The sequence below is a fragment of the Syngnathoides biaculeatus genome, chromosome 15 (genome assembly GCF_019802595.1).
Source record: "Syngnathoides biaculeatus isolate LvHL_M chromosome 15, ASM1980259v1, whole genome shotgun sequence".
Lineage (NCBI taxonomy): Eukaryota > Metazoa > Chordata > Actinopteri > Syngnathiformes > Syngnathidae > Syngnathoides > Syngnathoides biaculeatus.
Genome location: NC_084654.1, coordinates 13,572,628 through 13,597,611, shown reverse-complemented (window position 1 = coordinate 13,597,611; position 24,984 = coordinate 13,572,628). Strand labels below are relative to the sequence as shown.

Here is a 24,984-nt window from a genome sequence, read left to right as displayed (position 1 = left end):
TAACATTGGTATAGAAAAATCCATTCACAGGGGAGGGAGTACAGGGGGCCCAAGCACAGTGTAAGGGGGTCACTGCGCCCACCCCTCAGAACTGCCACTGTTTATTACACACCTTCTGTATGAGTTTCACCTCTGGGATAAGCCTGAGTCACTCTATCTAGTCCGACCTGTGCCTTGTAACTACTGACATCAATTAACAGTGTGTAAGGAACTTTGCGGAGACAGGTCCAATTTTTATTCACTATTTTCTCCCTCTGCTGTTTGCTCCTCAGTGTCAGGTGGACGGAGCAGGCTGCACCTCATTGATCTGGGGAGCTGTGAAAAGGTTCTGAGTAAAAGTCGAGAGGCAGGGGGTGGTGCGTGTCTTTCCCTGAATGCGTTGGGAAATGTCATCATGGCTTTGGCAAATGGAGCAAAGCACGTACCTTACAGGTAAGAATCCTTTACTCATAGATGCCGTGCAAAGTTTATCCCATATGTCATTGTATCCGGCAAGTCCCTGCTTGTTCCATTACCTGCTGACATGTTCTGAGCTTCTATACACTCAGTTTGTTAACTCTGCTTCTTTTGACAGCCTTCACTACTGTTGCAGTGTGGTACCTTACACTAAATATGGCTTGCCAAGCTATATTATGTCACTTTAAGAACAGAATTTCAAATGTTCTGTTATGGAGAGGGTTTCGAAATGATGTCTGCTCACTGTATTGTCATTGGAATTTATGACACTATTGTTCACTAAAAACTAAATCCCTACAGGGACAGCAAATTAACAATGTTGCTGAGAGAGTCCCTTGGCAACATCAACTGTCGAACCACCATGATTGCCCACATCTCCGATTCTCCGGTTAGCTACGCCGACTCACTCACCACGATCCAACTGGCCTCCCGCATTCACCGCATGAGGAAAAAGAAATCAAAGGTGCCGGAACCTATTCATTACCAAGTTGAATATTGATTTTGGCAGTGATAAACTGATGACCTTAACGAGAGTCCAAGTACTAATGATGCATTTTTGCAATAACAACCTTTACGTTTACAGTATTCAACTATCGCTGTTGACAGATGACTAACTAGTGCTGATTAATTGTCATTGAATATTATATGGATATTTCTGTCGTATTGCATAATGCAAATGAAATTTTGTATGTCCCAATTTCACACTTTAAATGGGTATTCCTCTTTCTGCCTGCAATTCTGGAGCTATTAAGCAAATTTGTAAATGCCTCCCCCAAATGAATGATTATCAATGCAGTGACTCTGCCGCTAGTTTTTCTCTGCTTCTTGACACAAAACCATGTAATCAATACACCTGCCCAAGGCGTCGTGTGATGTATTTCTTTGTATTATGGAAATATATGCTCCAGATAATTGGGCACAATGACACCATATATTTATTCAGTTCCAGTCGCGATTACAATGTAGTCAACTCATAGCAATTTATTTTACTGACATTTGTTTTGCTGTGGCGACTGATGTGCAGTTTCTACCTTAAGATAAATATTGACTGATCATTTTATGGGAATTAATTTTGCCTCATTCTTCCTTTAAGATGGAATTGTGGGAATTAATTTACCGTCCTAGACAACCGGTTTTAGAGAAATGTGTGATTATTACTGTGCATTAATATTTGTTACAGTCATCCTTTAATGAGCTTGTTTTTCCTTTTCAGTATGCATCCAGTTCATCTGGAGGGGAAAGTTCCTGTGAGGAAGGGAGGATCCGTCGCCCACCTCACCTCAGGCCTTTTCATCCTCGGACTGTGGCCTTGGATCCAGATCTACCCTCACTGCTCAGTGACCCAGAATACTCCTCCAGTAGTGAACACTCATGTGACACTGTCATTTATGTGGGACCTGGAGGAGCTGCAATCTCGGACAGGGAGCTCAGTGACAATGAAGGGCCACCTGCCTTTGTTCCCATTATCCCTTCTCTAAACAAGAAGAGGACAGCAAAGGAGGATCACTTTGACAGAGACCACTTCTTTAAATGCAACACATTTGCGGAGTTGCAAGAGAGACTGGAATGTATTGATGGTAGTGAAGAACCTACAGCATTTGTTGGTGAGAGCATGCGAAACCAAGCGAGCCCCAAGATGGACAAATCTAAGGAGAGTGGGAGCTCTGTTTCACCAAAGATTGTTGCAAATATGATTTGCAACCAAGATGGTATCTCACCGAAACAATCTCCTAAATCAGTTGCCTTCCAGCAATTTTGCAGTCCTACCACTAAATCTAAAGTGGACATTTCAGAAAGGCAAGACATACCTCCAGAAAGAAAAGGATCTGAATGTGTCCCAAATATATGCAGAACCAGTGCTGATGGTGAGAGGAACTTACTTTCAGAAAACAGTGCTGATGCTGATAAATTGCCAACTCCCCCTGAAGCTGTCGTAAGGGAGAAGATTCACTTCAACAAGAAAGCCTCTCGCAAGGAAAATTCGGAAAAGGTGGAACGATCCAACACCAGAATGCCCCCAGTGGGAATGAGCCACCAGGCCCTGAAAGGGAGGGATCATTGTACTTCCCCAATTCTCCGAGCTCCAATGGAGATGTGCCAGATGAGCTCCACCTTGCAGGAAAGGTGTTTTGATCGGGACATCCTGAGAGCAACTGTCACCTTGCAGCAGCCTGTGGAGCTGAATGGAGAAGACGAGCTGGTGTTCACTGTGGTGGAGGAACTCTCCATAGGCAGTATTGTTGATAAAGGCAGGCCATCTAGTATTATCAGCTTTAACAGTGACTGTTCTCTGCAGGCCCTTGCCTCTGGTTCCAGACCTGTCAGCATCATTAGCAGTATCAATGATGAATTTGATGCCTACACATCATCTGTTGGTGGAGCTGAGTTGAATGGTGCATCGGTCACACCGCTACAGGAAGGGGCAATTGAGTGTGGACATAGTAGGGGTTCATCTGTCAGTTCTTGGCTTAGTGAAGTGAGTGTGTGCACCATGGATAGTGAAGGAGCTCAATCTTCTGATGTGTTCCTTCCACCAGACAAGAGCATGGAACCAGAAGCCATGTTTCATTTTGATTCCCTTGATATGTTCCATTGTGTATCATCAACTAGAGATGCAAAGAACTCTTTCAATGATAGTGGGTTTAGTTTTTCTGAACAGGACAGTGATAGTGCTGCCTCAAGCAAACTGTCTTTGACGAAGTGTCCCCCATCTCCAGATTCAACCAAAGCATCCCTCAGATTACCTTCTAAATCAACAAATGCTCATTTACTTAACGCTACACTTTCACAGAGTCCCTCCATGGTTCATTCCAGTCTTCCAAGGAAGGTGAAACCTACCTCATCCATCCCCAACAGTGACAGCAGAGATCCACTGAGTCAAGAGGCCAAGCAGGAAAATAACTCGCACCACACAGACAACCTCCCACAACCTCAGCCGATTGTCTCCACTAGCAGATTTGTCAGAACGCCACCCAATGGTATCTCTTCAAGCAAAGTATCCAACACCTGTAACAGTGCACCTCGACCATCCAAGGCACATGGGTCTACCTCATCCCAAAGGGTGGTTGATGGGTGTGAAAAGTCTTTTAGTAAGAAATCAGATCCTCCTAGCAGAATGCCTCAGCTAAGAAGAGGCGCCACCACTCTTGGAACAGTGCCCGTCATCCATTCTTCAATGGACCACAAGGGAGTCCAAGATGTTGCAGCAGCAACAAGCCTTAAATTCTCCTCCCTAGGGAAAAACAACAAGGCTAACTCACAGAAATCAAGTAATCTACCCAGAGTTGGTTGTATATCTCCTCCTCCACCGCCAGTAAGGAAGTCCAGTCTCGACCAAAAGACTAAAATCCTTCTTCCCCAAAGTGCCTTAAAGTCAGCATATGGGGAGGGAGGAAAGGGAAGTGGAACAAGGGCAGTGGTATCAGAGGATGAGCTTGAGATTAGACACAGAGGAGACTCCATTAGTTTGAAAACCTCTAGCTCAAGAGCTGACCATAGCAATGTCAAACTTACCTCAAGTCTAAAGGCAAGAGGGACAAGAGGTGAAGCTGGACATCACTATGGTAGTCAGATGTCCCTGGAGAGGTGCGACATCGTGTCTATCTCCAGCCCCCGACCTGGACTTAGTAGGGAAAATAGTGGCACAAGTCTGGGGAGCCACGGTAGCAAAATTGGCAAATCTATTCCTAGATTTGGTATTCCGAATTCATCAAGTTCTCCTATCGCTACCTGCCCATCATCCCCAGGTGGTGGAACTATAAGTAAAACAGGCCACGTCAAAGCATCGGGAAATCCTCGAGCATTAGGAGCACTCAGTAGCAGTAAGGCACGCTCATTGTCTGTCAACAGTTCTAAAGGCCTAAGTTCGTCCACCAAATCTTTGGCCACTGCAGTTACTAGGAATACCAATGCCAACCTTCCTCCATCAGGTAGAACATCAGCAACTCGAACCATCGCTGCTGTCAGTAGTAAGCCTGGGAGAGGAACTATCATGGGCGCAAAGCAAGCCGTACGAGCCGCCAACAGTCGTGTGAGCGAACTGGCAACAAGCGGCATATCGAGCAAGCACGTGAGAGTTTCCGGAGATTCGGACAGTGGTAACGACAGTGGTGTTAATTTAGGTGATGACAAACCTCCGATAGCTATGCTACCTTCGCCATACAGCAAAATTACAGCACCCAGACGGCCCCAGCGTTATAGCAGTGGTCATGGCAGCGACAACAGTAGTGTGTTGAGTGGGGAGTTGCCTCCAGCGATGGGCCGCACCGCTCTCTTCTATCATAGTGGCGGCAGCAGCGGATATGAGAGTATGATCCGTGACAGTGAAGCCACAGGGAGTGCTTCCTCTGCCCATGACTCAATGAGTGAGAGTGGAATATCAACTTCAGGCAGAACAAGGATCTCCAAGTATCCCAAAAAGAGAGCAACTGGTGAGAAACTCATCAAATGAGTCACACTATTTTACACACGTTGAGAAAAGCAAAAGAAAACTTTCTCCATATTTCTTTAGCAATGTAGCCTGGACTTCATCCTCCATTATCCAGAAAGGCTCTTTATCCATTCCTTTCCATTATCATGTCTTATTCAGTTGCAAATGGGCATTTCATTGTATTTTCTTTTTCTCTCATTCAGCTCCATAAATTATTCATGTATATATGGGAAACCGGTGATGAATGTTTCACAAAAAGCCAACTCAAACTGTGTGATGATCAAGCCAGATGAATGGAACATGAGCGTAGGGGACCGAGTTCCATTTTTTGAGACCATTACATACAAACATTGGAATTCAGGACTTAAACGGGACTTAAACATAGCCACCTACAATATTTTCCGATTTGTGAATCTACAGCATAATAGCTCACGAAAAGCCTATAAATATGCAACCACCACCACTCGACCAGTTTTCATCCTTTGTGTCTCATACATATTTATCCTCAAACTCCAACAAATACCAAATGTATTCTTTTACGTGATTTTATAGGTTTCCAGAGAAGACGTCTAATTCCAGCTCCCTTGCCAGATACTTCATCCCTGGGGAAGAAAGTGGGCACAGCGGGCCAGTGGGTCGACTTGCCCCCAACACTGAAAGAGCCTTTTGAAATCAAGGTCTACGAGATCGACGATGTGGAACGTCTTCAGAGAAGACGTCAGGAACAGGCTACAGAGGTGAGTGGCGGGTTGTTCCTGAAATGGTCTACACTCCGTTGGATCTTTCTGACCTTGTCATGAATCATGTCGCGTCTGGCTCTCATGAAGGCCCAGCTAAGCCTTAGCAGTATTTTGCATCTATAACAAGTTGTGGGAATGTCTTAGCTCACATCTTCCCAGTTTCTTTTTAAAGACCAAGACAGGAATAACACGTCTCTGACCTCTGACCTTCAGTCAGCTGAGTGGCAAATCCCCGAGTGGCAATGTCGGTGCAGAGATCCTACAAGCTCAGAATTTTGACTCCTCGTTAATGTCAAGAGTTTTGGAGGCAATTACTAGCGGGCTTTCACTGATATATGGACTGGTCACAATGGCAAGAGTGAGGATAATGAAGTTGTGAGGCGGAAGAATGTGCAATCGAGATAGGCTCAATCAGCTCACCACTCATTGTCGATTGTTTTTTATAGCCCCTCTTCAGGTGCTCATTTGACTGCTCCCATAGGTTTAGGACAGCCACACAGAGATGTATTCATATCTAGCATTTGATTTGCTTTTAATTAGTGGACACAATTCAGTAGTAAAAAATGATTAGCACACAAATCAAATGAGATTGTTAACCCTAAACCATGTACAACATTGTAACTTTTTTTTGTCTTATTGTTTTCAGCAACCATTTAACGATGTTGACAAGGTGAGAAAATATTCGGCTGTACATTGTACACAAATGTTCGTATGTCAACATTATTGAGCTTTGAATGTCGGAATTCAAGTCGTTCTAATGGTTCCCCAGGGGTTGTTGTATTTTAACAATAAGTTGAAGATGTTGGAGAAAAGGCAACAGCAAGTAAGGGAACTGAAATCAAAGCATGAAGTGTTGATGGAGGAGCTGGAGGACACCAAGGCCCGGCTGATGATGGATCCCAGCAAGTGGACCGGAGAGTGTGAGTAAATGCTTTTTTTGTCATTGCATTTTCATTGTCTGTAATACCCACGTTGTCTTTTGTGAACAGTTGAAGTGGACCCAAGTTTGGATAAAGAGTCTCCAGAGTACTTTGATGTCTTGGAGCGGGTCACGGAGGAGCTGGAGTTTTGCGTCAACTTGTGCAAGTCCCGTGTCATGATGGTGACTTGCTTCGACATCAGCACACAGGCAGTCACCGCTCACGAGGAACCGCAGGAAGTTGAAGTCTGAAGAGGAATGGAAGTCGATTCGGTGAAATGAGGAAGTGAGGAAGTGAAAGGATGGTGAAATGTAGCAGCCACTTCAAGGATATTACTGGAACAAAGAATGCCTAAATGATAAGAGGGCGTGTCTTTGGAGGAAATCGTAACCACTTTGCTGCAGTGCCTCGTTGTCCAGGACACGTTTGAAGGCGGTGGAATGAAAAAGCGAGCACAAATGCAAAGCATTGGCCATCACAAACTCTTATTCAAGAGTCAGTGAAAACCAGGAAGTGCCTTTATTCAAAATTGTTCCATGTCATTGTTTTTTTCTTTGGTGCCGGTATCTCTAGAAACCTAAGCAAACCCTGAAAATATTGCTTTTAAGAATGACTATTTTATATTGCATTGTAAAGTGTATTTATGATTGGTGTGTAAAAAAAAAAATCTCATTGAAAGGGTAGAAATAAAGAGGGGAAAAAAATAAAAAGCAATAAGCTAATGTTATTGCGCTCCCAGACTTTGCCTTTTCTCTCATTTGAAACCTCAGTCAGCATTTCCGTCATGTACATTCAACATCTTGCGCCTTATGTTCACTTTTGTAGTTTTCTAGCTCTCCGAACTGGACTGCGTTCTCTCAATGAAGATGCATTTTCTCTCATCACCTGCCAGCTTGCCTGCGGAATACCGCAAGGTTGAGTGAATGTTTTTTTTTTTTGTCCCTCCAGTTGCCTTGATCACTATGGGTCTCATTGGATGCACTAAGGTAGAGCAGCAGTTATATCTATGGGTGCCCAAAATGAGATGTTGAGCCAAAACATATCAATCAGAGAACTGCTGTGATGGACGGTTACTGTTAGTGTTCTCGTTGGTGCCTCTACGTGTGCTCATGTTACGGTTTTCTCTACAAGCCGACAATAAGAGAAACATGATGAATAGTTACGCTGACAGCAAATGGGGATCCAAATTTGAAATGCAGAAAAAAAAAGAGGCAGAGAGGAGAAAGCACAAATAAGCCTGTTTAGTTTTTGTTGTTGTTAATGTGTTATAGCCGACCTTCGGCTCTATGCATTCCACTTTTTAATGAAACTACAATCTGACTATCATTACAGACTTAAAAAGCAGCAGCACATATTACACTCTTTGGCCTGGATTATTTTATTCAGTATTTTCCAATTTAGGCGAGTTTAAAACAAACTCCACTCCACCACTGCTATACTTTTTAGCGAAATTATGCGGCAAATACGAACAAATGATGTAGATATTATTTAGCAATCTGTATGTCATCTAAGATGATCACTGGAAATGACTATGATGAACATGCAATTTTTATGTTTATTTTTCTGCATTTATTTCTATATCTATGACAATAGGAATTTGTTTACTTTCTTCAACAAAGATGTTCTCTCTCAGGCCCTCTCTGAAGATGCTGCATGAAATTTTTTAATCATTTTTTTTATGGATGATTTCTACTCCATTTTTACCATTCAAATTTTTTACAATAACTTCACTTTTCGCTAATGTGGGTTTAGGCTTATGAATGAAAAATCTATAGTACCAAACCAAGACCTTTTTCCAAGAAATTATTTTATGTGAGGTCACATTTCATATCAAAACTCATATTTTCAAATATCTTTGTTTTTTTGTATAGGATTTGCAAAACCCTGTGTATAAATGTATGATATGGCAGCTTGTGTTTTACTTTTACAGTATTTGTGAATAAAAGACTTCTTACTGACAATCCAGATGCATTTTTGGGTTCACATAGTGTTTGGCGCTCTTTCAGTTGTACATCAGTACTTGGTTGTTCGAATGTTCACAGATAATTCCTTTAATGTAAATGTCAGTTGGTGTAGTGGTTCAGTCGGCTCACTTGTGTAAGGTGTAGGTGAAAAAAAAGTCAGCTCGCGCTGATATCTTTTCCTAATAAATAAATTTAAAAAATTAACTGAATTTTTGGTTGAAGTGAATAGTACCGTAGGTCTAGATTTATTTTGGTTGACGTGACTATGCTGGGCAATGATATCTACCCCCCATTACAATAAATAGTGTTATGATCCAAACGATGCTGGCAGTCATCTAATTTGTGCCCATATACTGTAATTGTTGCAAATGTCATAAAAGTGAATTTCAGTCTTTCTAAAAGCTATTTTCAGCCCGTTGCAGCATAACATTGGATAAATACGTTAGCTACGGCTGCATTGTGTTGTTCATGGGAAGTTGTCGTCTGAGTGCAGTTGCAAAGGGCTGCGGCAGACTGTCTAGTCTGAGCTAGACCGATGAAACGCAGGCCACGTCGCCTCAGGGCTCTCATCATTTACAGGGAGCTGGTTGTTGTTTCAGAACAGAAATGAGTTCACTTAAGAGTCAGGAGTCCCTGAACCTAAAACTCTTTTTACTTCAACCAAGCTTTGAACCTGTGTTGTAGCTTTCAGCGCAGTCTTGACTTTTTATTCTATAGGAACCTCGTCTAATTCTCTAGCCATTTTAGAATTTTGCCATTCCTTTTATTATTTTTTTTTTATTTCGCTGCCACTTCGGTACAACCAAATACCCTTCTTCCAAACTGACTTCAATGTACTGTAATTAGATTTTCGATGACGCCCTTGAAACATAGAATGTTTTCATTCTGCAGGCTACATAAAACCTAAAATTAAACTCTGTTTACTTTTAGTTTTTTTGGGGGGGCCACTTATCATTGTGCATAATCTGTTTATAAAGTAGTATTAAGGCTATACTGAAAAAAAACCCCAAACATAACAAGAATAAGGTCAAACATCTAAATAACTCTACAAATTCGAAATATGTGCTTAAAGTGTTAATTTGTTAAGCGTTAACATTGACTGTAATTTTAAAGGAAATTGTTGAAATTTTGCATGCCCATTCTATCAATTTAGTGAGGATGAGGTCAAGATAAGAAATCATTGTATGAGACATTTTGTAACCAAGTTAAAATATTCTGACTATAATATTCAAGAAATAAAATATTTTCAAAGGCGGCTCTTATTACACATAATCTGATCTGGTCTAGTGGTGATTTATTGTTATGAAATGTATTATTCAATTTATTCAATGTTGTGATAGGAAAATAGTCTGTATGAAACATCTCAGTCCTGGTCCTCTGTTCCCCAGCTGCCTCAGGTAGTGTTACTGGTTTTGGTTGCTCAGCTTGGTATTTACAGCTTTGGAGTCTCACAGATTGGTCTGTCTGAGGCAAGCTTGCGCTTTGAAGAAGACCCATAAACCTGACCAAATGCTGCCACTTATGTTCAGTAATTAAAGCAAGCTGGCATGGAGTAATGTCCCTAAATTATCAGCAGCCAGGCGAGAGATGTGAGATGAGGTTGTGCTTCAGGGAGGTCGTAACTATTGACGCCTCTCACCCCAAAACAGATTGCATGAGAGTCGAGTTCCGCACTCACATGGAACTCCTGAAGCCACAGAGCACAATGTGCCATGTATACTCAGGCTGGGTGGCCGTACGAGTCCAAACAAAGTGCCACTGGGTTTGCGTAATGCTAAAGACCATCAATCAGACCAAAGCGATCCATGAAGTAGATGAAATGGCCTTTTCAGAGGCTAGCGGCCACTGAGGATTTAACCTGTTTTAATGTGTTGAGTGTGTGTAATGTGGATGAGATCACCTTTTTGATTCATATTTAATCTGTACTGTCGGAACACTTGTAACCTTTTTGTTGTGTACCATAATGACAGGGGTCAAATATTATTTTGTCTGTTGACCGTCAGGGCATTTTTTGTTTCTGTACACTGAGTTCGAGACTTGACTTCAGCGTGCAAATCATGCATGCAGATGGTTTGTGATGGCGGTCAGTACACGATTGTTAAGAGTAATGAGCACGACCTTGTTGTTTGGGTGAAAGACTGATGGACATTTCTGTCTAAACTAGAAAAGCCATTTGCAGTGCTTTCAGAATCATGTTTTTATTTTTTGTCAAAGTTTTGACATAATTGAGCAAAGTCCTTGAATATACCTGTTGGTGGGATGGTTCGAGTACGCTACAGTCGGGTTAATGAGACTTCTTTTATGCTCTTTTTTTTTTTTTTTTTTTTTTTTTTTTTAAAGATTAGCAAATTGCACTCCGGAGATGACTTTCTGTAAAAATCCATTATTCCCATTGATGCAGCCGGATGAAAAAAAACCTACTCAGTGAGATATAACTGTTAATTGAGTAGTGAAAGTGAAACGGGAAGCAATTCCAACAGATGGTCATGCGCCAGGGAGAAGACCTTTTTAATGAGTTTGTCTGAAGAGGTTTCTTCATAAGACCCAGCTGAATATTTTCGTTTCACTGGCTACCGAGCAGATTCTTTGCTCGCTCCCAGGAGCAGTGGTAAGAGCCATCTGTTGGCGATGTGGTTCTTGAAGGGGCCCACATATACACAGCTCAAGGACACCACGTAGTTGCAGTCGTGGGTCAAACAAACACCAGATTCAATGTCTAGGTCACATGGCAGAAACTGATTGTGTTGAAGATTTAGCTTAATTGGTTCCACTCATTCATGTTTACAATTTTCATCCAAGTATATGTTATCGGCCTCAGACCTAGGAGAATCTGAGTCGGCACAAGTGATACACAGGCGGTAGCCACTCTGGATCTGTGAAACCCTCTTCATATACTCTTCTGTTTTAGTGTTGTACGTTTCACTCACCCAATTTGCTTTCTGAGCCCTCTGATTGACTGGTGACTAATCCAGGATTTTGCCTGCTTTTAACCCAAAGTTGGCCTTTTACAAATCCGTGCAATCCCGAACAGTATTTGGAGTACAGAAAATGAGTAGTTGTGCGTCACACATTTCCAATTTCACAATTTCAGTATTTCTGTATCACCACACATCAAGGATGAAATCAGTTATGTTTTTCAGTTGTCAGTCCATTTCTTATTATTAATCACTTGTAGTTTTGTGTGCTTGGCCCAAGGTCTTTGTCCCCTCTGCTCACACTCTGTCATTAAGTGTGTTGCTTTCATTGTATTCATGCTTTTCGTCATCCACTGCAGCAGTGAAGGCTCTTGTTCATTGTTAGTGCACTGTGAGATGCAAAGCATTTTCTCATCAGACCATTTCCTGCACAGTGAAGTGCTGACAGAGCAAATCCAGCCTTTGTATTCCCCCCTATCTCCTAGTTCGACACTTGATTGGTGCAGGCTCCTGACAGGAGGCTGTCAGTGTTGGCGACGTCTGAAGTAGAATACATACAAACGCAGGGGTTAATTACGCAATGTTTAGGTCCCTCCTTTGCCTCACTAGCGACTCAGGTGCCAATCTCATCCTGATAACTGCCTAATCAAACGTAGGCTGGCAGCTCTGAGCCGCGGCAACAGTTATGTTGATGGCGGCTCGTCTGGCAGGAAGCGTGTATCCTGCTGTTTCACGATTGCAGTTGCTCGGTAGGCAGGTACAATCAGCTCTTCCATTATTAAGACTAAAAATGTGGAGGATACATTTTTTCCTGTGAAACAGGAATGGGCTGCATCATTCTCACTCATGCTTGTTATACGCCTCATTAAAGCCGACAAAATAAAACTATTTGTCTTTTTATGCTGATATTCAATATAAATTATTTTTGAAGCTCAACCTTATTTTTAAATTCAGTCAGTTAAAAAAGCTGATGTCAAATACAAAATGACAGTTGATTGCATTTTTCATAATAATTTGTTGTTTTGCGACATCTCCAGGAGGTAATTTAGAAAGCAATAAAGAACGAGTGTAAATATCCCTGGATGATACTTGTACAAGAGAATGCTGCTATTAATTATTTGCTTCCATGGCTATATTGCTCTATGGAGCCCCATATAGAAAAGGTTGATTCCCAAAGGTATTCATATCAGAAAGAAGAGTAATCATGCTCATTTTTCATGACTGCTGTAATCTGGTTTGTTTGGTTGTCGTTTGGAAAAAAAAAAGAAGCCAAACTGTTTTTAAATGAAGTGGATGTTTTTGGTCTACTTCCACCACTATATTGGAAAGTAATTTGCCTTTGGCCCTCACGATTTGAGAAATTAAATTGGATGGCGACACCTCTGAGGCGAGAGTGAAACACAAACGTCCTTGACGACACTCTGCTTCGCTTCCGAGAGCAATAAGACATTGTTCAAAATAGAAGCGACTAGATTATTCCTAGCGCCAATTTCCCCAAGGTAATGTTCATTGTGCTTAAGTGTATGTTGCGCCATGGCAACGCGGATGGAGCTCATTCAATGATTGGCTCGGGAGCAAATTAGGCCTTGCCTGACAGTGTCCACGCAATCCACGCCTTCATTGTGCTACAGACAAGCTTCACCAGATGTTTTTTTCGTCCACGTTTGTTTCCGACCCGCCACCTGAATGACACATAGTGAGCTGCCCTCGTAATTAGCTGTCAGCTCTTTTAAGACACAGCTCATTGATTAGGTCATGATTGCTAATAGGACGTGAAATGCCGCTCCTTTCTCTACAGACAACAATGAATGATGGCCTTAAACTGCGTGCTGTTAAGAACTTGAATGGGGAAATGGCAATGGTGTTTTTTTTCCGACAGGTTGAATTTATGTTGATTTCGGTTATTTTAACATATTGTTTTCTATTCAAACATTTAGAAATTTGATTTGGGTCTGGGTCTTTTTAGTCTTTGTGATGAAAACCAAATTTTGGAACAAGTGAAGATCGTAAATGACTAAGACACGGGATCTAGTTTACAGAGTAGAACAGTGACACCTCCTGATAGTCTATAGAAGACACTCATGAAGTTTAAACTAGTGACAAGGTATCAGTAAAATGGTGGTCAAGCCATGTGGACGAGGCCTGTGATTGATCCTGCGACCACCATTGACTGCTCCTTTAGAGTAGAGCAGACCAGCAACATAAGGTAAAAACCCAAGGTCCCTACCCACATGCTATAGCAGCTATGGTGAGCACAAAGACATTAAAGACTGTAGAGATGATTGTGGACTTCAGGAGGCATCCTTCACCATGCTGTCCAACTGTCTTGTGCCAATCATTGAGACCTTAAAGTTGGTAGGAATTACAGCCTCACAGGACCTGAACTGGCTGACAAGTATCAACTCAAACCTCAAAAAAGCCCAGCAAAAGATATACTTCCTGCAGTTTCTGAGGAAGCACGGCCTGCCATGAGGGCAGCTGAGATAGTTCTACACACTGGTCATCGAATCAGTACTGCTGTGTACCTCCATTACAGTCTGGTTTTGTGCTACCACAATAAAGGCCAAACTCAGACTGCAGCGGACAATTAAAACTGCTGAAAGGATTGCCGGCACCACTCTACCCACCCTTGAGGACTTGCATGCCACCTGAACTAGGACAAGAGCAGGCAGGATCCTATCAGAGCCTCCACATCCTGGCGTCCAGCTCTTCCAGCTCTTTCCCTCAGGTAGGTGCTACCTAACAATGTAAACCAAACTAGCAGACATTCCAACAGCTTTTGCCCTCTTGCAATTATCTTCTTGAACAGCCAACTTAGCATTCCACTGCAACGCCCTGCCAATTTTCTGCCTCAAGTTGTTGTCACATTCTGCCGGGACAATTAGTATTGTATATTGTAGTTTATTCGTGCACTCACTGAGGCAGTCTCACCACTCTGCACCATCTGCACATCTGTTGTTGACCATTACTAGCCTCTTGAACCCGAGTAGCATCTCCACCACTTATACAATGGACTGAGGAGTATCTGCAAGATTTGCCTTGAAGTCTTGACGCCCTTTGCACAATGGTCAGTACACTGGACTATCGCTCTAATGAGCATTCGAACTACTGTATCCTCTGCACAACTGTAAGTAAAAACAAAGTGTTCTTTGTCTGTCTACTATTACTCAACATGTCGCACTAGGGCGGCTCCAATTACCAGAGACACATTACTTGTGTGTTGATTACATATTTAGCTAAAAAAGATGATTCAGATTTGGATTATTATGTCCCCCTACTGTATTTGAGTGTAAACTAAAATGTTTCTCCTAATTATTTTTTATGCTGTACTTGCTACAAAATTCTCTTGGTCATGCTCGCAACTTGCAGCTGCTGCACATAATGATAAAGTTTAGATTTTTGGGGGGCAATTACATTCTGGAAAAAAAACCTCAAAATCTTTTTTGTTCAGTTGATTTTCTTTCGGGGAATGTGACAAGTGTGAATGAACAGGTGGGCCTATGCCTGCAGGCATGTGAACCCAAGGCCTCAGCAGATCCACTATCCAGACTTTGCTCTCGGGAGACTTTTGGCGGACGTACGGCCTCCCCACCCCCTCTTCTTTCCACCGCTTCAGCTCCACAAACACAGTTGTTCATGAATATGGATTGCAGGCTAGGCTCCCTGGCATCATTAATGTGCCACAAGCCAGTATAAATCACATCACCATAAAACCTCCAAATGTTCTGATAAAGAAAGTAACATGATAACAACTGGCACAAGTCAAGAAGACAAACACCTCTTGACAGACACATGGTACATTGCTGATTTGTTGCATATTCCCATCTTTCATAGAGTTGGTCATAACTCAGAAAGACCCATGTTACAATTGTCATTCCGCTTACTGGCAAATATTATTTGAATGCGGAGGCACTGGCTCACAATCGCAATAGAAATTGAAAAACAATTAAGATCTCACCAAGGGGATTTTTCTTTAAACATCTTTTTTTTATGGTAGTATTGTTATACAGTTTTTAAACACTTGTGCATTGTTTCCTCCAAAAGACCTTCTAACCATCTGTAATGTTATTGAATGGGAACCTTTATGATATCAGCTTTACGATACACGTGAACATCATGTGTATTCTCAAGCCACATATTGAACATAATAGCTCTGCATCGTAAACTCTTCTATTTAAGCGAGATCACCGGTGAAGGGAAATGAGCTGGGCCGCGGTCAACTCGCAATGCAGCATCAGCTGGCTGCGCACTAAAAATGCCAATCTAATTAAGCCAAAACACACAAGGCTAGGGCATTTGTAACATCATCCTAATTATTCACTTTATCTCACATCAGTTTTTAAATGCGCCCGCAATAATGTCACCTTTTCAACTCCAGATAATTAACCTCTTCACCCATAAGAATGGTGACTGCTTTTCCAGAAAAAACTACATTGTTTCAGATGGAGTTGCCCTCGGTGGGCCGGCCAATTGGGGGGCACATAGAGACCAAAAAAATATCCACACATTAACACCGAAGGACAATTTAGGAGTCTTCGGTGAGGGTAACAAACATGTTTTTGGAATGAGGTAGGAAGCCGGAATACCCGAGGAAAACCCATGGAAGCGTAGCGAGACTCTGAGGCAGACATGTTGTAACCACTTGGCTTACTGTTGCCCAAAAGCAAGTCAAAAAAAAAAAAAATAATAAAGACCTTAATGGCGAACAGTCAGCTGGGATTGACTCCAGCTCATCCTCGACCCTAAGAACAAGTGCTATAGAAAATGGATGTGAACATCCCTCTTGTAGGATTTTCCTGACAATGTTTCCTTGCAGAAATCAAGTAGGCGTACACATTCGAGTAAAGAGTAAAGAGTTGGGCTTTTTCTTTCTGAATCTTACCAGTGTTTGAGCACGGCTCCCCTGCAAACGACACATGAATATGGAGCAGCCAGGCCTCAATGAGGCGGGCAGGCATCTCCTCTCTTCTTCAGAGCTGCTTCAGATGAGCTTCTTTGCAGGGGGTCTGCAGTGAAATTCAGGGGTGGGGGGGCAGCACAGTGCCTGAGCTTCCAACACGGACGTGCCACTTTTGTCTTGAGAAGAGCACTGCAAAATTCATACTTTCAGCCCTCAAAGACAGGGAATGGCTACATGTGAGATTATCTGAAAGGAGAGAACATGCCTTTCAGCGTTGCGGCTCGGAGATTCTTTTCTGGTTTTTCTAATAAGGCCTATAATTTTAAACGCAGAATGATGATCAATTCCTACTTTAGGTGAAAATAGTTATTATTCACTAATCTCATACAAGACTGAATTCTGTCGGCAACACAATTACATACATTGTACTAAAGATAAAATTTTTGGTACATACACTATTCCCCCTCATTCCAATTTGCACGATATCAAAGTATTTTCCCCATAATGCCTCCATTCTTGGGATTTACTGACCCAACATCAAGATATCTGACAAAACGTCACTTTCCTTATCACCTGACGGATAGTAGTTTTATAGTTTCAATTTTCCATTGTACTCTAAACTGTGTTAAATTTATTCAGTGTAAGTCGAACTTCACACCAGTTAAAACGATCATGAATTTCTGCTTGTGACAAACGCACATTTCTCTTGGTTGCTTCTCGGTTGTAGAAAATACATTCTTAGCTAATTATTCATGTCACCTTTATTTGAAACCCTCTTTTTCATGACTAATCTGTTCTGATTTCCTCCGGGACTTCCACAGTAGAAAATCATCAATTTCCAAGCCACCGTAGTTATGGAGTATTGGCCAAAAAACGGCAACCTGTAACTCAATTAAGAGAGCATGGAGCAATCCGCAGCCACGTCTGACCAAATTAGATTCACAGTTGCCGAATGCGGGTATTCAAGAGATAATTACAAGTGCAGGTTGGGTGCTAAGGCAATTATCAGGATGAGTGGGTAGCCCCAAATCTCATCATGGCGGTGAACTTCAACCTCTCCACATTAAAATGGACTTTAGATAGAGAGTAGGCTCGTGGGCAAAGTCTCCATTTACATTTGTCTTCATCAGCATAGCTTAACTCTCCCATTTAAAATCACTTATACTTTTCCTTGCTACAGTCTTCTGTTCACAGTACGTTCAAGTAGTGTTGATTAATGGTTTTGAGCAATTTTGATCATAGGTGCTCAATGCCTTGTGCTTTAGGTAGCTATGGCTGTTTTTCACAATAGGATATGGGAGAGAATGGTAACCGCTGAAGTGATAGATCTGAAAGTGTTCGTGGAAGACAAACATTTTCCTGAATTACAGAAAAAAAACATGAATTGAGTTCGGGGGAAGCCAGAAACCACAAAAAAAAACATTTTTTTTTCTTTAACCCATTCAGAATTTATGGGAATTGGCTGTATTTGTCAATCCTGTGCAGCTTTCGATTTATAACATGAGCCAGCACCAAGTGCTAATGCAGAGCTGAAAGAGTTTTCTCATTAGTGTTATGGCATGATTCCTTGTGACTGCCTCCAAGTCAGGCCTTAGATCATCCAGAAGCTCCCCCCAAAATAAGAAAAGAAATGAAAATCAATGTTGCATTGCTAATTACACAATATGTTGCTATCATATTTATTTCTGGCATTCCATAAATGTTTACAAAGTCGAAAGGGTTTTTTTTTCCTCATCACAACTCCACTTCCACCACAGTAACCATAATCATTGCACATAGTGGTAGCCTTTGACACGCAGCATTTAACGTTGAAAAATCAGCCCATGCCGATTCAGCAAATGTTTGATGAATGACGCTGTGAATGTTAAATTAATATTTTTGAATCTACTCCTCTAAGAACATGTGAAAAGGACTACGTGGCAATTTTGCCCATTTGGCAGATGCAATCATGGCTGCAGATCAGCTTCCATGTACATACAGTATGTTGGCTAATTAAATGAAGTCCTACTAAGCTTACAAAACTTTTTTGAATCAGGCATATGATAATTTTCCCAAAACATTTCCTGTGCAACTGTTTCATCTTAGAAGAGATCAATTCATTTTAAGTGGTCTCCAATAGAGAAAGTTTAATCCAAATGTCAACAAATTGGACAAGGGCATCAACAATTATCAACAGTTGGAAGAAGCAAGCAAAAGTCTAAATTCTCGAGTTGATCGGTTTGTTTTCTTCAACCATTTTAAGTGGTCTCCAATAGAGAAAGTTTAATCCAAATGTCAACAAATTGGACAAGGGCATCAACAATTATCAACAGTTGGAAGAAGCAAGCAAAAGTCTAAATTCTCGAGTTGATCGGTTTGTTTTCTTCAACCTATGTCTTTTTATTATGTTTTTTTTTTTTTTTTTTGCCTTGAGGCCAGGATTATGGAAATGCTAATAACCAAATCATGTACTGGATTGGACGCGTGGAACTGGAGGAGGTTGGATTGACTCCTTAATGTAATTACACTCACTCAGGGGAGAGAGGGAGACAGACGTAGGGTGGGAGGGTTGTGGCAGCCTCACAATGGCATGCAAGAGAGTGTCAGAAGACCAATGTTTCTATGTTGAGGGTGGGTCTCATGGCCCCAGGCTAGGTGCAACAGATTAAAGCATTCTGGCCATAGGACCTGGAAACTGCACATCCAAACGCAGGACACAGGGACTCGCATTAGGATAATGGCACAGGGGGATCATGCATATAATTCATTGGTATTCCAGTTCCCTGCCTTGGGTGTCTTTCAATTTTGCAACTGGTGTATTGTCAGTGGTGGAAATGTAAGGAAAAATACGAACACTGTGTGATTCATGCACCACTTGATCCGGCTCTTTCTTTTCTGTCGTGCAATCATGGAATAGAGTGCTCGCCCTGGTTGGCACATAGAGAAGGAAAAAAAAAGGCAAAAAGTCCTTTGATGAAAGGACTGTAGCCAGACCCCCACCCACACGCTCCCACCCTCTTTTGCGTCCTTGCCCTCTGGAGTTACTGGCAAAGAGAAGGGAGCCTCAACCAATTTACACAGACAGCATCCTCTTCTTTCTTTGGCATACCTTTTGCTTGCTTTGCCTGTAGCTCCACTCTTGCCGTTCTTGTGCATTGGATTTTGGAACGGTCAGGTGAGGTGGAAGACAGTCTGACCCGGGTGGCTGGCAGCACCTGCTGCATGGATGGGTGCAAGACACGGGAACCATCACCGAACGACCTTTCACATCCAGTGGTATCCATTTATTGTGAGGTCTGCCTGCCTTCATCTTTCTTTGTCACGACACCATCTTTTCCCCTGAAAAAAAAGTATGAGGGAGAAAAATTAAGTTTTTGTTAGTGAGTGAGCTCCACATGCTTCTGTTGAGTATTCCATTTTGAACTTCAGTTTCAGGCAGACCTTGGGAAGAACCAGATAGAACATGTTTTATTTACTAATGGGGCTTGGACGGCAGTCGAATGACTTGCTTGAATTGGTGCTGTGTGTGCTCGCTACATCATGGAGAATGAGCAGTGTTTACCCTGTTCATCACAGTGTCTGAGCAGTAATTGACCAAACACAAACCGAGGTTTTTGTTTTGTGACGGCATTAGTCATGCTAGTGGGATACGCTCAGTCCTGCTTACTGTTGTAATGTATTCAATAAATCCTCTGCACACACCGATTCTTTTGAATGTTTTGAAGCAGATCCAAACATTGTGGCCCATCAATTTTCTGTCCTCTGGGCTTGCCCAGATCAATTAAATCAAAGTTCAGCTCAGCCGGACTTTAATTATTCAATGAATAGCATCTGGATTTGGCGAGCCTCTGTGAACACTGAGCTGAAGAGGATGCTATTTGTCATGACCGCCTTCACCTTAATCTTAGTACTCCTGTGTACTGTATCTTAATGATGCACTATACTGTATATCATGTCAACATCAAAAAACAGTGTTGAATTAACAATTATCACATTCTTAAATTGTGCACAAACTTGAAGCCCAAGTGTCATGGCTATAAACATTCTAAAATAGATATTGTAACGAAAAATACATATAACATTATTCACTTCATTGTCTATACGAAAAAATAAATATGAGCGGAGAGCGCGTCATCCATGCACAATGTTGCGGGAGTCTCATTCAACATTCAAGTGGTTGCCATATTGGCTGCATACTCTGTCTGTGACGTCACGCTGGGACATTTGCCATTGAAAACACGCTGTGCCACCTTCTATGTAAGACGAAAACACCCCTTCTGACACGGAACATCTCACAACCGAGTGAAGTGACTGGGGCAATACTACTCTATCGTTTTGATCCATATTCAGAAGATGTACGGATCACGGCCAAACCACCTCCCCGCCCAATCCACCTACGCGCCGAGCGACGACAACGGCGCGGCTAAACCGCCTCCCTATCCGATCCACCTTTGTGACTCATAAAAACATTGCCACCCGCGAGTGATGACGACGCCGCGGTCAAACTACCTACCCGTTCGATCCACCTCTGCGCAACGATGATAAAAGCAACGCCGCCACCCTGGCCGAAGCCGTGTGGACACGGCCGGTGGCAATCCACAAGGCCGACTCGGCCTAGTCGACAAGGCCGGTGGCGATCCACAAGGCCGTCCTTCAGCGGCTGCTGCACGGAAGCCTTCGGATGCGCACATCCCTGATTTACAGATTACGTCCCCCAACCCTAACTATTTTTTTTTTTGTATACACACCTACCTGTCATTTGGAACCCACAAAGCTCTCATCCTTTGCACCTGTGCAATCCATTTTTCATGACGAACTGGATCTTTTGGAAAAGTATGAAGAGCAAATCCATCCTCCCGAGTGTTCGAGCAAAATCCAGCAATACAACGAGCCGGCATTTTGGCTAACACGAAGGAACAACGATCAACCTTCAAGCAGGTAAAACTAGTATAAACAGACGAGACTGCTTGAGTGCGCTACAGCCCTGTACGTCACTTCCTGCTTCTTCTCGAAAACAAATCTCTCAAGAGGATTTTCATGGCAGGAGTTACAAAAAGCCATATACATCAAAATCATGTTTTCTGGTGAAAAAACAGAAGGGTCCATACTGGCTGCTTTTTTTTTCATTAATAACATACTAAAAATCATGTATTTCATGACAGTGGCACTCTAAGGAATATAAACAAGAAAATTTGTGTCTTCTTATGCTTGTCACAAGATGACACCGTTGTAAGATGGCAATCCACTTTGCAAGTCAGCCAATGCGGTTGAATTCAAACAGTAACAATGCATCACTCTTGAACGGATCGCTGAAAATATGCACCGTTCTCTTCCGCATCGTTTTTTCCACATCATTTTCTTCCGCATCGTTTTCTCCTGCATTGTTTTCTTCTCTCCGACTGTCATTGTGCCACGTTTAAAGGGAATGATAATGAGAATGAAGTTGGCCGTAAACACTCATACTCATACCGGGCTGCGCTAATGTCCGACACTGGGCGAACTCAGCCCTGGTGTACAGTTACAATGTCTCCTGTGCTAGGTTTTCACGAAAATAGGACAAATGATCTCATTTCAGTTTATCGAATTTTGTGACATTTTTTGGGGTAGTGTGCAGTAAAAGTTTCCAATGTAAAATGCGGTCTGTGCCTTGGCTCGATTTAGGGAAACACTGGCCTACACCATAAGGTTGTATCTGAGCAGCAATTAATTGCCTTTGTGTGCTCGCCTGCTTTCACTTCATTCTGTATCTATGTAAACATTAATTATGTACTTCTGTAAGCAGACTCGTCACTGAACATTGCTATGCAGTCTGTTCAGTTTGCAGCATGAGAAAGAAGACAGACAACAGTTACAGCGGAATAAACTCCGTTATGCTGCCTGAGCTACAAATACATGTTCCTTGAAAATGTGACAAACACATCTATCACACTTATTTTTATCTATCCATTTTCTGAACTGCTTATCCTCACAAGGGTCGCGAGCGTGTTACAGCCTATTGCTACTATCATCAGGCAGGAGGCGGGCTACACCCTGAACTGGTTGCCAGCCAATCGCAGGGCACATAGAGACAAAGAACAGTCGCTCTCGCAATCATTTTCAGTCTTTTTAAAATATTTACATTTTGGATCGATATCAATGTGGCAGATGCTGATTGTAGAATACGATGTATTACATCAGCAATAGTGTCTCATGCTCACCTCACAGGCCTTAAGACCATTCTCATCCCAATTTACACAATGATGTATCAGCAATTTGAGCGCCTGAGGCCAATGTAGGTCTGCCAGCACCTCCTGCAGCCCATCACACTCAATAGAGTGGCTGACATGACATGCCTTGCGCCACAGATTGAATTAACAGCCATTTGTCTGCTGTGATCGTCTTGCCATCATATCAGCGTTAATTTCATTGTGGATGTTGTCATCGTGCATTACAAAGGAATCGAGTAATTTCACGACTAATGTTTCTGGTGTAGGGTTAACTATACTCCCAACTTGTCTGCTTTGTATTTTTACATGATCTCGATAAATTTGAGATTTGGTTTCAAATTACATCCTGGATCGTGGCGTTAATAGTAAATAGTAAAACAAACAAACCAAACAAACCTTGTTGTTCTTTGATTTACAGTAGGTTCAGTAGAATCATGCTGCTTGATGAGAATCTCATTCAGTTCATGTATACAATTTACAGTATGTGATGAGCTCTGCATGTTCATATGTTCTGTGCTGCTCAGCCACATTTCCAGTGAATTAATTAGAAGCAGTGTGCAGCATGGAGTAATTACCATGCAGGAGCAGGCGCTGTCTGAATTACGATTAGCACGTGAATAAATCTTCACTAGGGGTGTTTAGTTGGGGGAAGAATGCTCCTAGTAAAGTGGAACCCCAATGATAAACAAGGCTTTTCATGTATTGGAAATAGGTTTTTATCCTCTGGAATAATTATCTGGGAGACAGAGCTGCAACAGTCTGCTGTATTCCAAACACCGTAATGTACAACGTCGATTAAGATTCCGTCTCAAACATTTTGTTGTTAACCCTTCTTGACAACGACAGTTTTGTAAAATTCCGACAAATGCAGTGTTTGATTTTTATACTCTTTCCCTAATAAAGCAGCTTTGAAATGTGGTGGGATGGTGGAACAACTGCTTAAAGCATTGACCTCGAAGTTCTGAGGAACGGGGTCTGCATCCCAGCCCCTCCTGTGTGGCATTTGCATATTCCTCCCATGCCTGCATGGGTTTCCTTCCACATCCCAAAAACATGCACTAATTGGAGACTCTAAATTGAAAGAAACTCAGGAGTTAAATACACAGAATGAAAGACAGTGAGAAACACCTGGATGGGACATGAGCGGCTGGAGAGAGCTGATTGGTCAACACAAGGGAGGCGGGGAAACGTGAACAGGTGGACATAACTAACAATATGAGAGATGGAGCACAGGAAACAAACAAAACCAACCCAACTGGAGAACATGACAGTACAAGGACTTTGTATTCTGTAATTGGGTTTAATTAAAATGCCATAAAATATTTACAGTATTTCACTGAAGTAAGTCTTCCTATTTTGGCAGTCTTTCAGAACAAGTGCAGAGTCAACTTTCTTAGCTTTTTATCCCCATTAGGGTTAAAGGTGTGCACATTTTAAGTGATTTTCATTGTTTACTAACCCACTTCCAATGATGTTGAACTCGTGTTAAAAAAATAAAAACAGAATGCAAAGATTTGCAAATAATATAAATTATTTAATTGAATAGATTATAAAGACAAGATAACTGTTGTTTTTAGAGAGAATTCCACCGACAAAGCTTCAACAATTAGTGCCCTCAGTTCTCAAACATTTATTGAATGTTAAAAGAAAAGGTGATGTAATGGAGTAGTAAACATGACCCTCTCCCAGTTTTTTGGGAAAGTGCTGTAGCCATAAAATACCAAGATAATGATTATTTGCTAAAAACAATGACGTTTATCAGTTTGAACATGAAATATGTTGTCTTTGTACTTTATTCGATTAAAGGTCGACCATGATTTGCAAATCATTGTATTCTGTTTTTATTTTACACAACATCCCAAATTCATTGGAATTGGGTTTGTATATTTAGTACTCTCCAAAGCCATTCTTTGCAGTGTATGATGAAATATAAATTTAAGGCATAAACCACATATGTGGAGTTATTAACCAATGAAAGTGTATTCCACTCGTCTCTTTGATACTGTTATAATGGCAACTGTGCAAGTTATGCAGTCCCAAAGAAATTTAGAGCATTTTAAAGGTACCATTTTGGCTATTTAGGGCTCCATTAAGTGATTTTCCAACATGGGCTTAGTATAAAATTGTCAATTTCGTCAAAAAAAACAAACCTTTTTTTTTTTCCTTCTCATACAAGTGTCCAGAAAAAGCCCCTCAGACAGCTGTTTGACCCAGTTTTGAGTCTGCTTTGTTCCTATTTTGGCTCATTTCCTCTGATTGGTTGCCTCTGTCGAAGATCCATTTGTGATTCTGTTATGTTGACAGTGTTGGGTCTGTACCGGAAAGGCAGACTTAGATCTTTGCTAGTGACTTAGAATAAACTCGACAAATTTGAGACCTGATTTCAAGCCTCACGACAAAAAAAAAAAAAAAAAAAAAATGGACTCAGGAATGCTTGGGCAATTTTAATTCACATTTCACATTTTACTGAGGTAC

At 41.8% G+C, this 24,984-nt stretch overlaps 1 protein-coding gene across 2 annotated transcripts in view; it reads left to right on the top strand.

Annotated features, from left to right (window-relative positions):
- Nucleotides 1-8,634, top strand: part of kif26ab (kinesin family member 26Ab) — a 64,513-nt gene extending 55,879 nt beyond the window's left edge. The window contains exons 10-16 of one of the 2 annotated variants that reach the window (XM_061844264.1): nucleotides 273-432; nucleotides 757-919; nucleotides 1,670-4,886; nucleotides 5,438-5,622; nucleotides 6,272-6,295; nucleotides 6,395-6,545; nucleotides 6,615-8,634. In XM_061844264.1, coding sequence (XP_061700248.1) covers nucleotides 273-432; nucleotides 757-919; nucleotides 1,670-4,886; nucleotides 5,438-5,622; nucleotides 6,272-6,295; nucleotides 6,395-6,545; nucleotides 6,615-6,796 — 4,082 coding nt within the window. In that variant the 3' untranslated portion in view covers nucleotides 6,797-8,634. The remainder of the gene's footprint in view (nucleotides 1-272; nucleotides 433-756; nucleotides 920-1,669; nucleotides 4,887-5,437; nucleotides 5,623-6,271; nucleotides 6,296-6,394; nucleotides 6,546-6,614) is intronic. The other variant, XM_061844265.1, reaches the window with a different exon arrangement.
- Nucleotides 8,635-24,984: the final 16,350 nt, after the last annotated feature.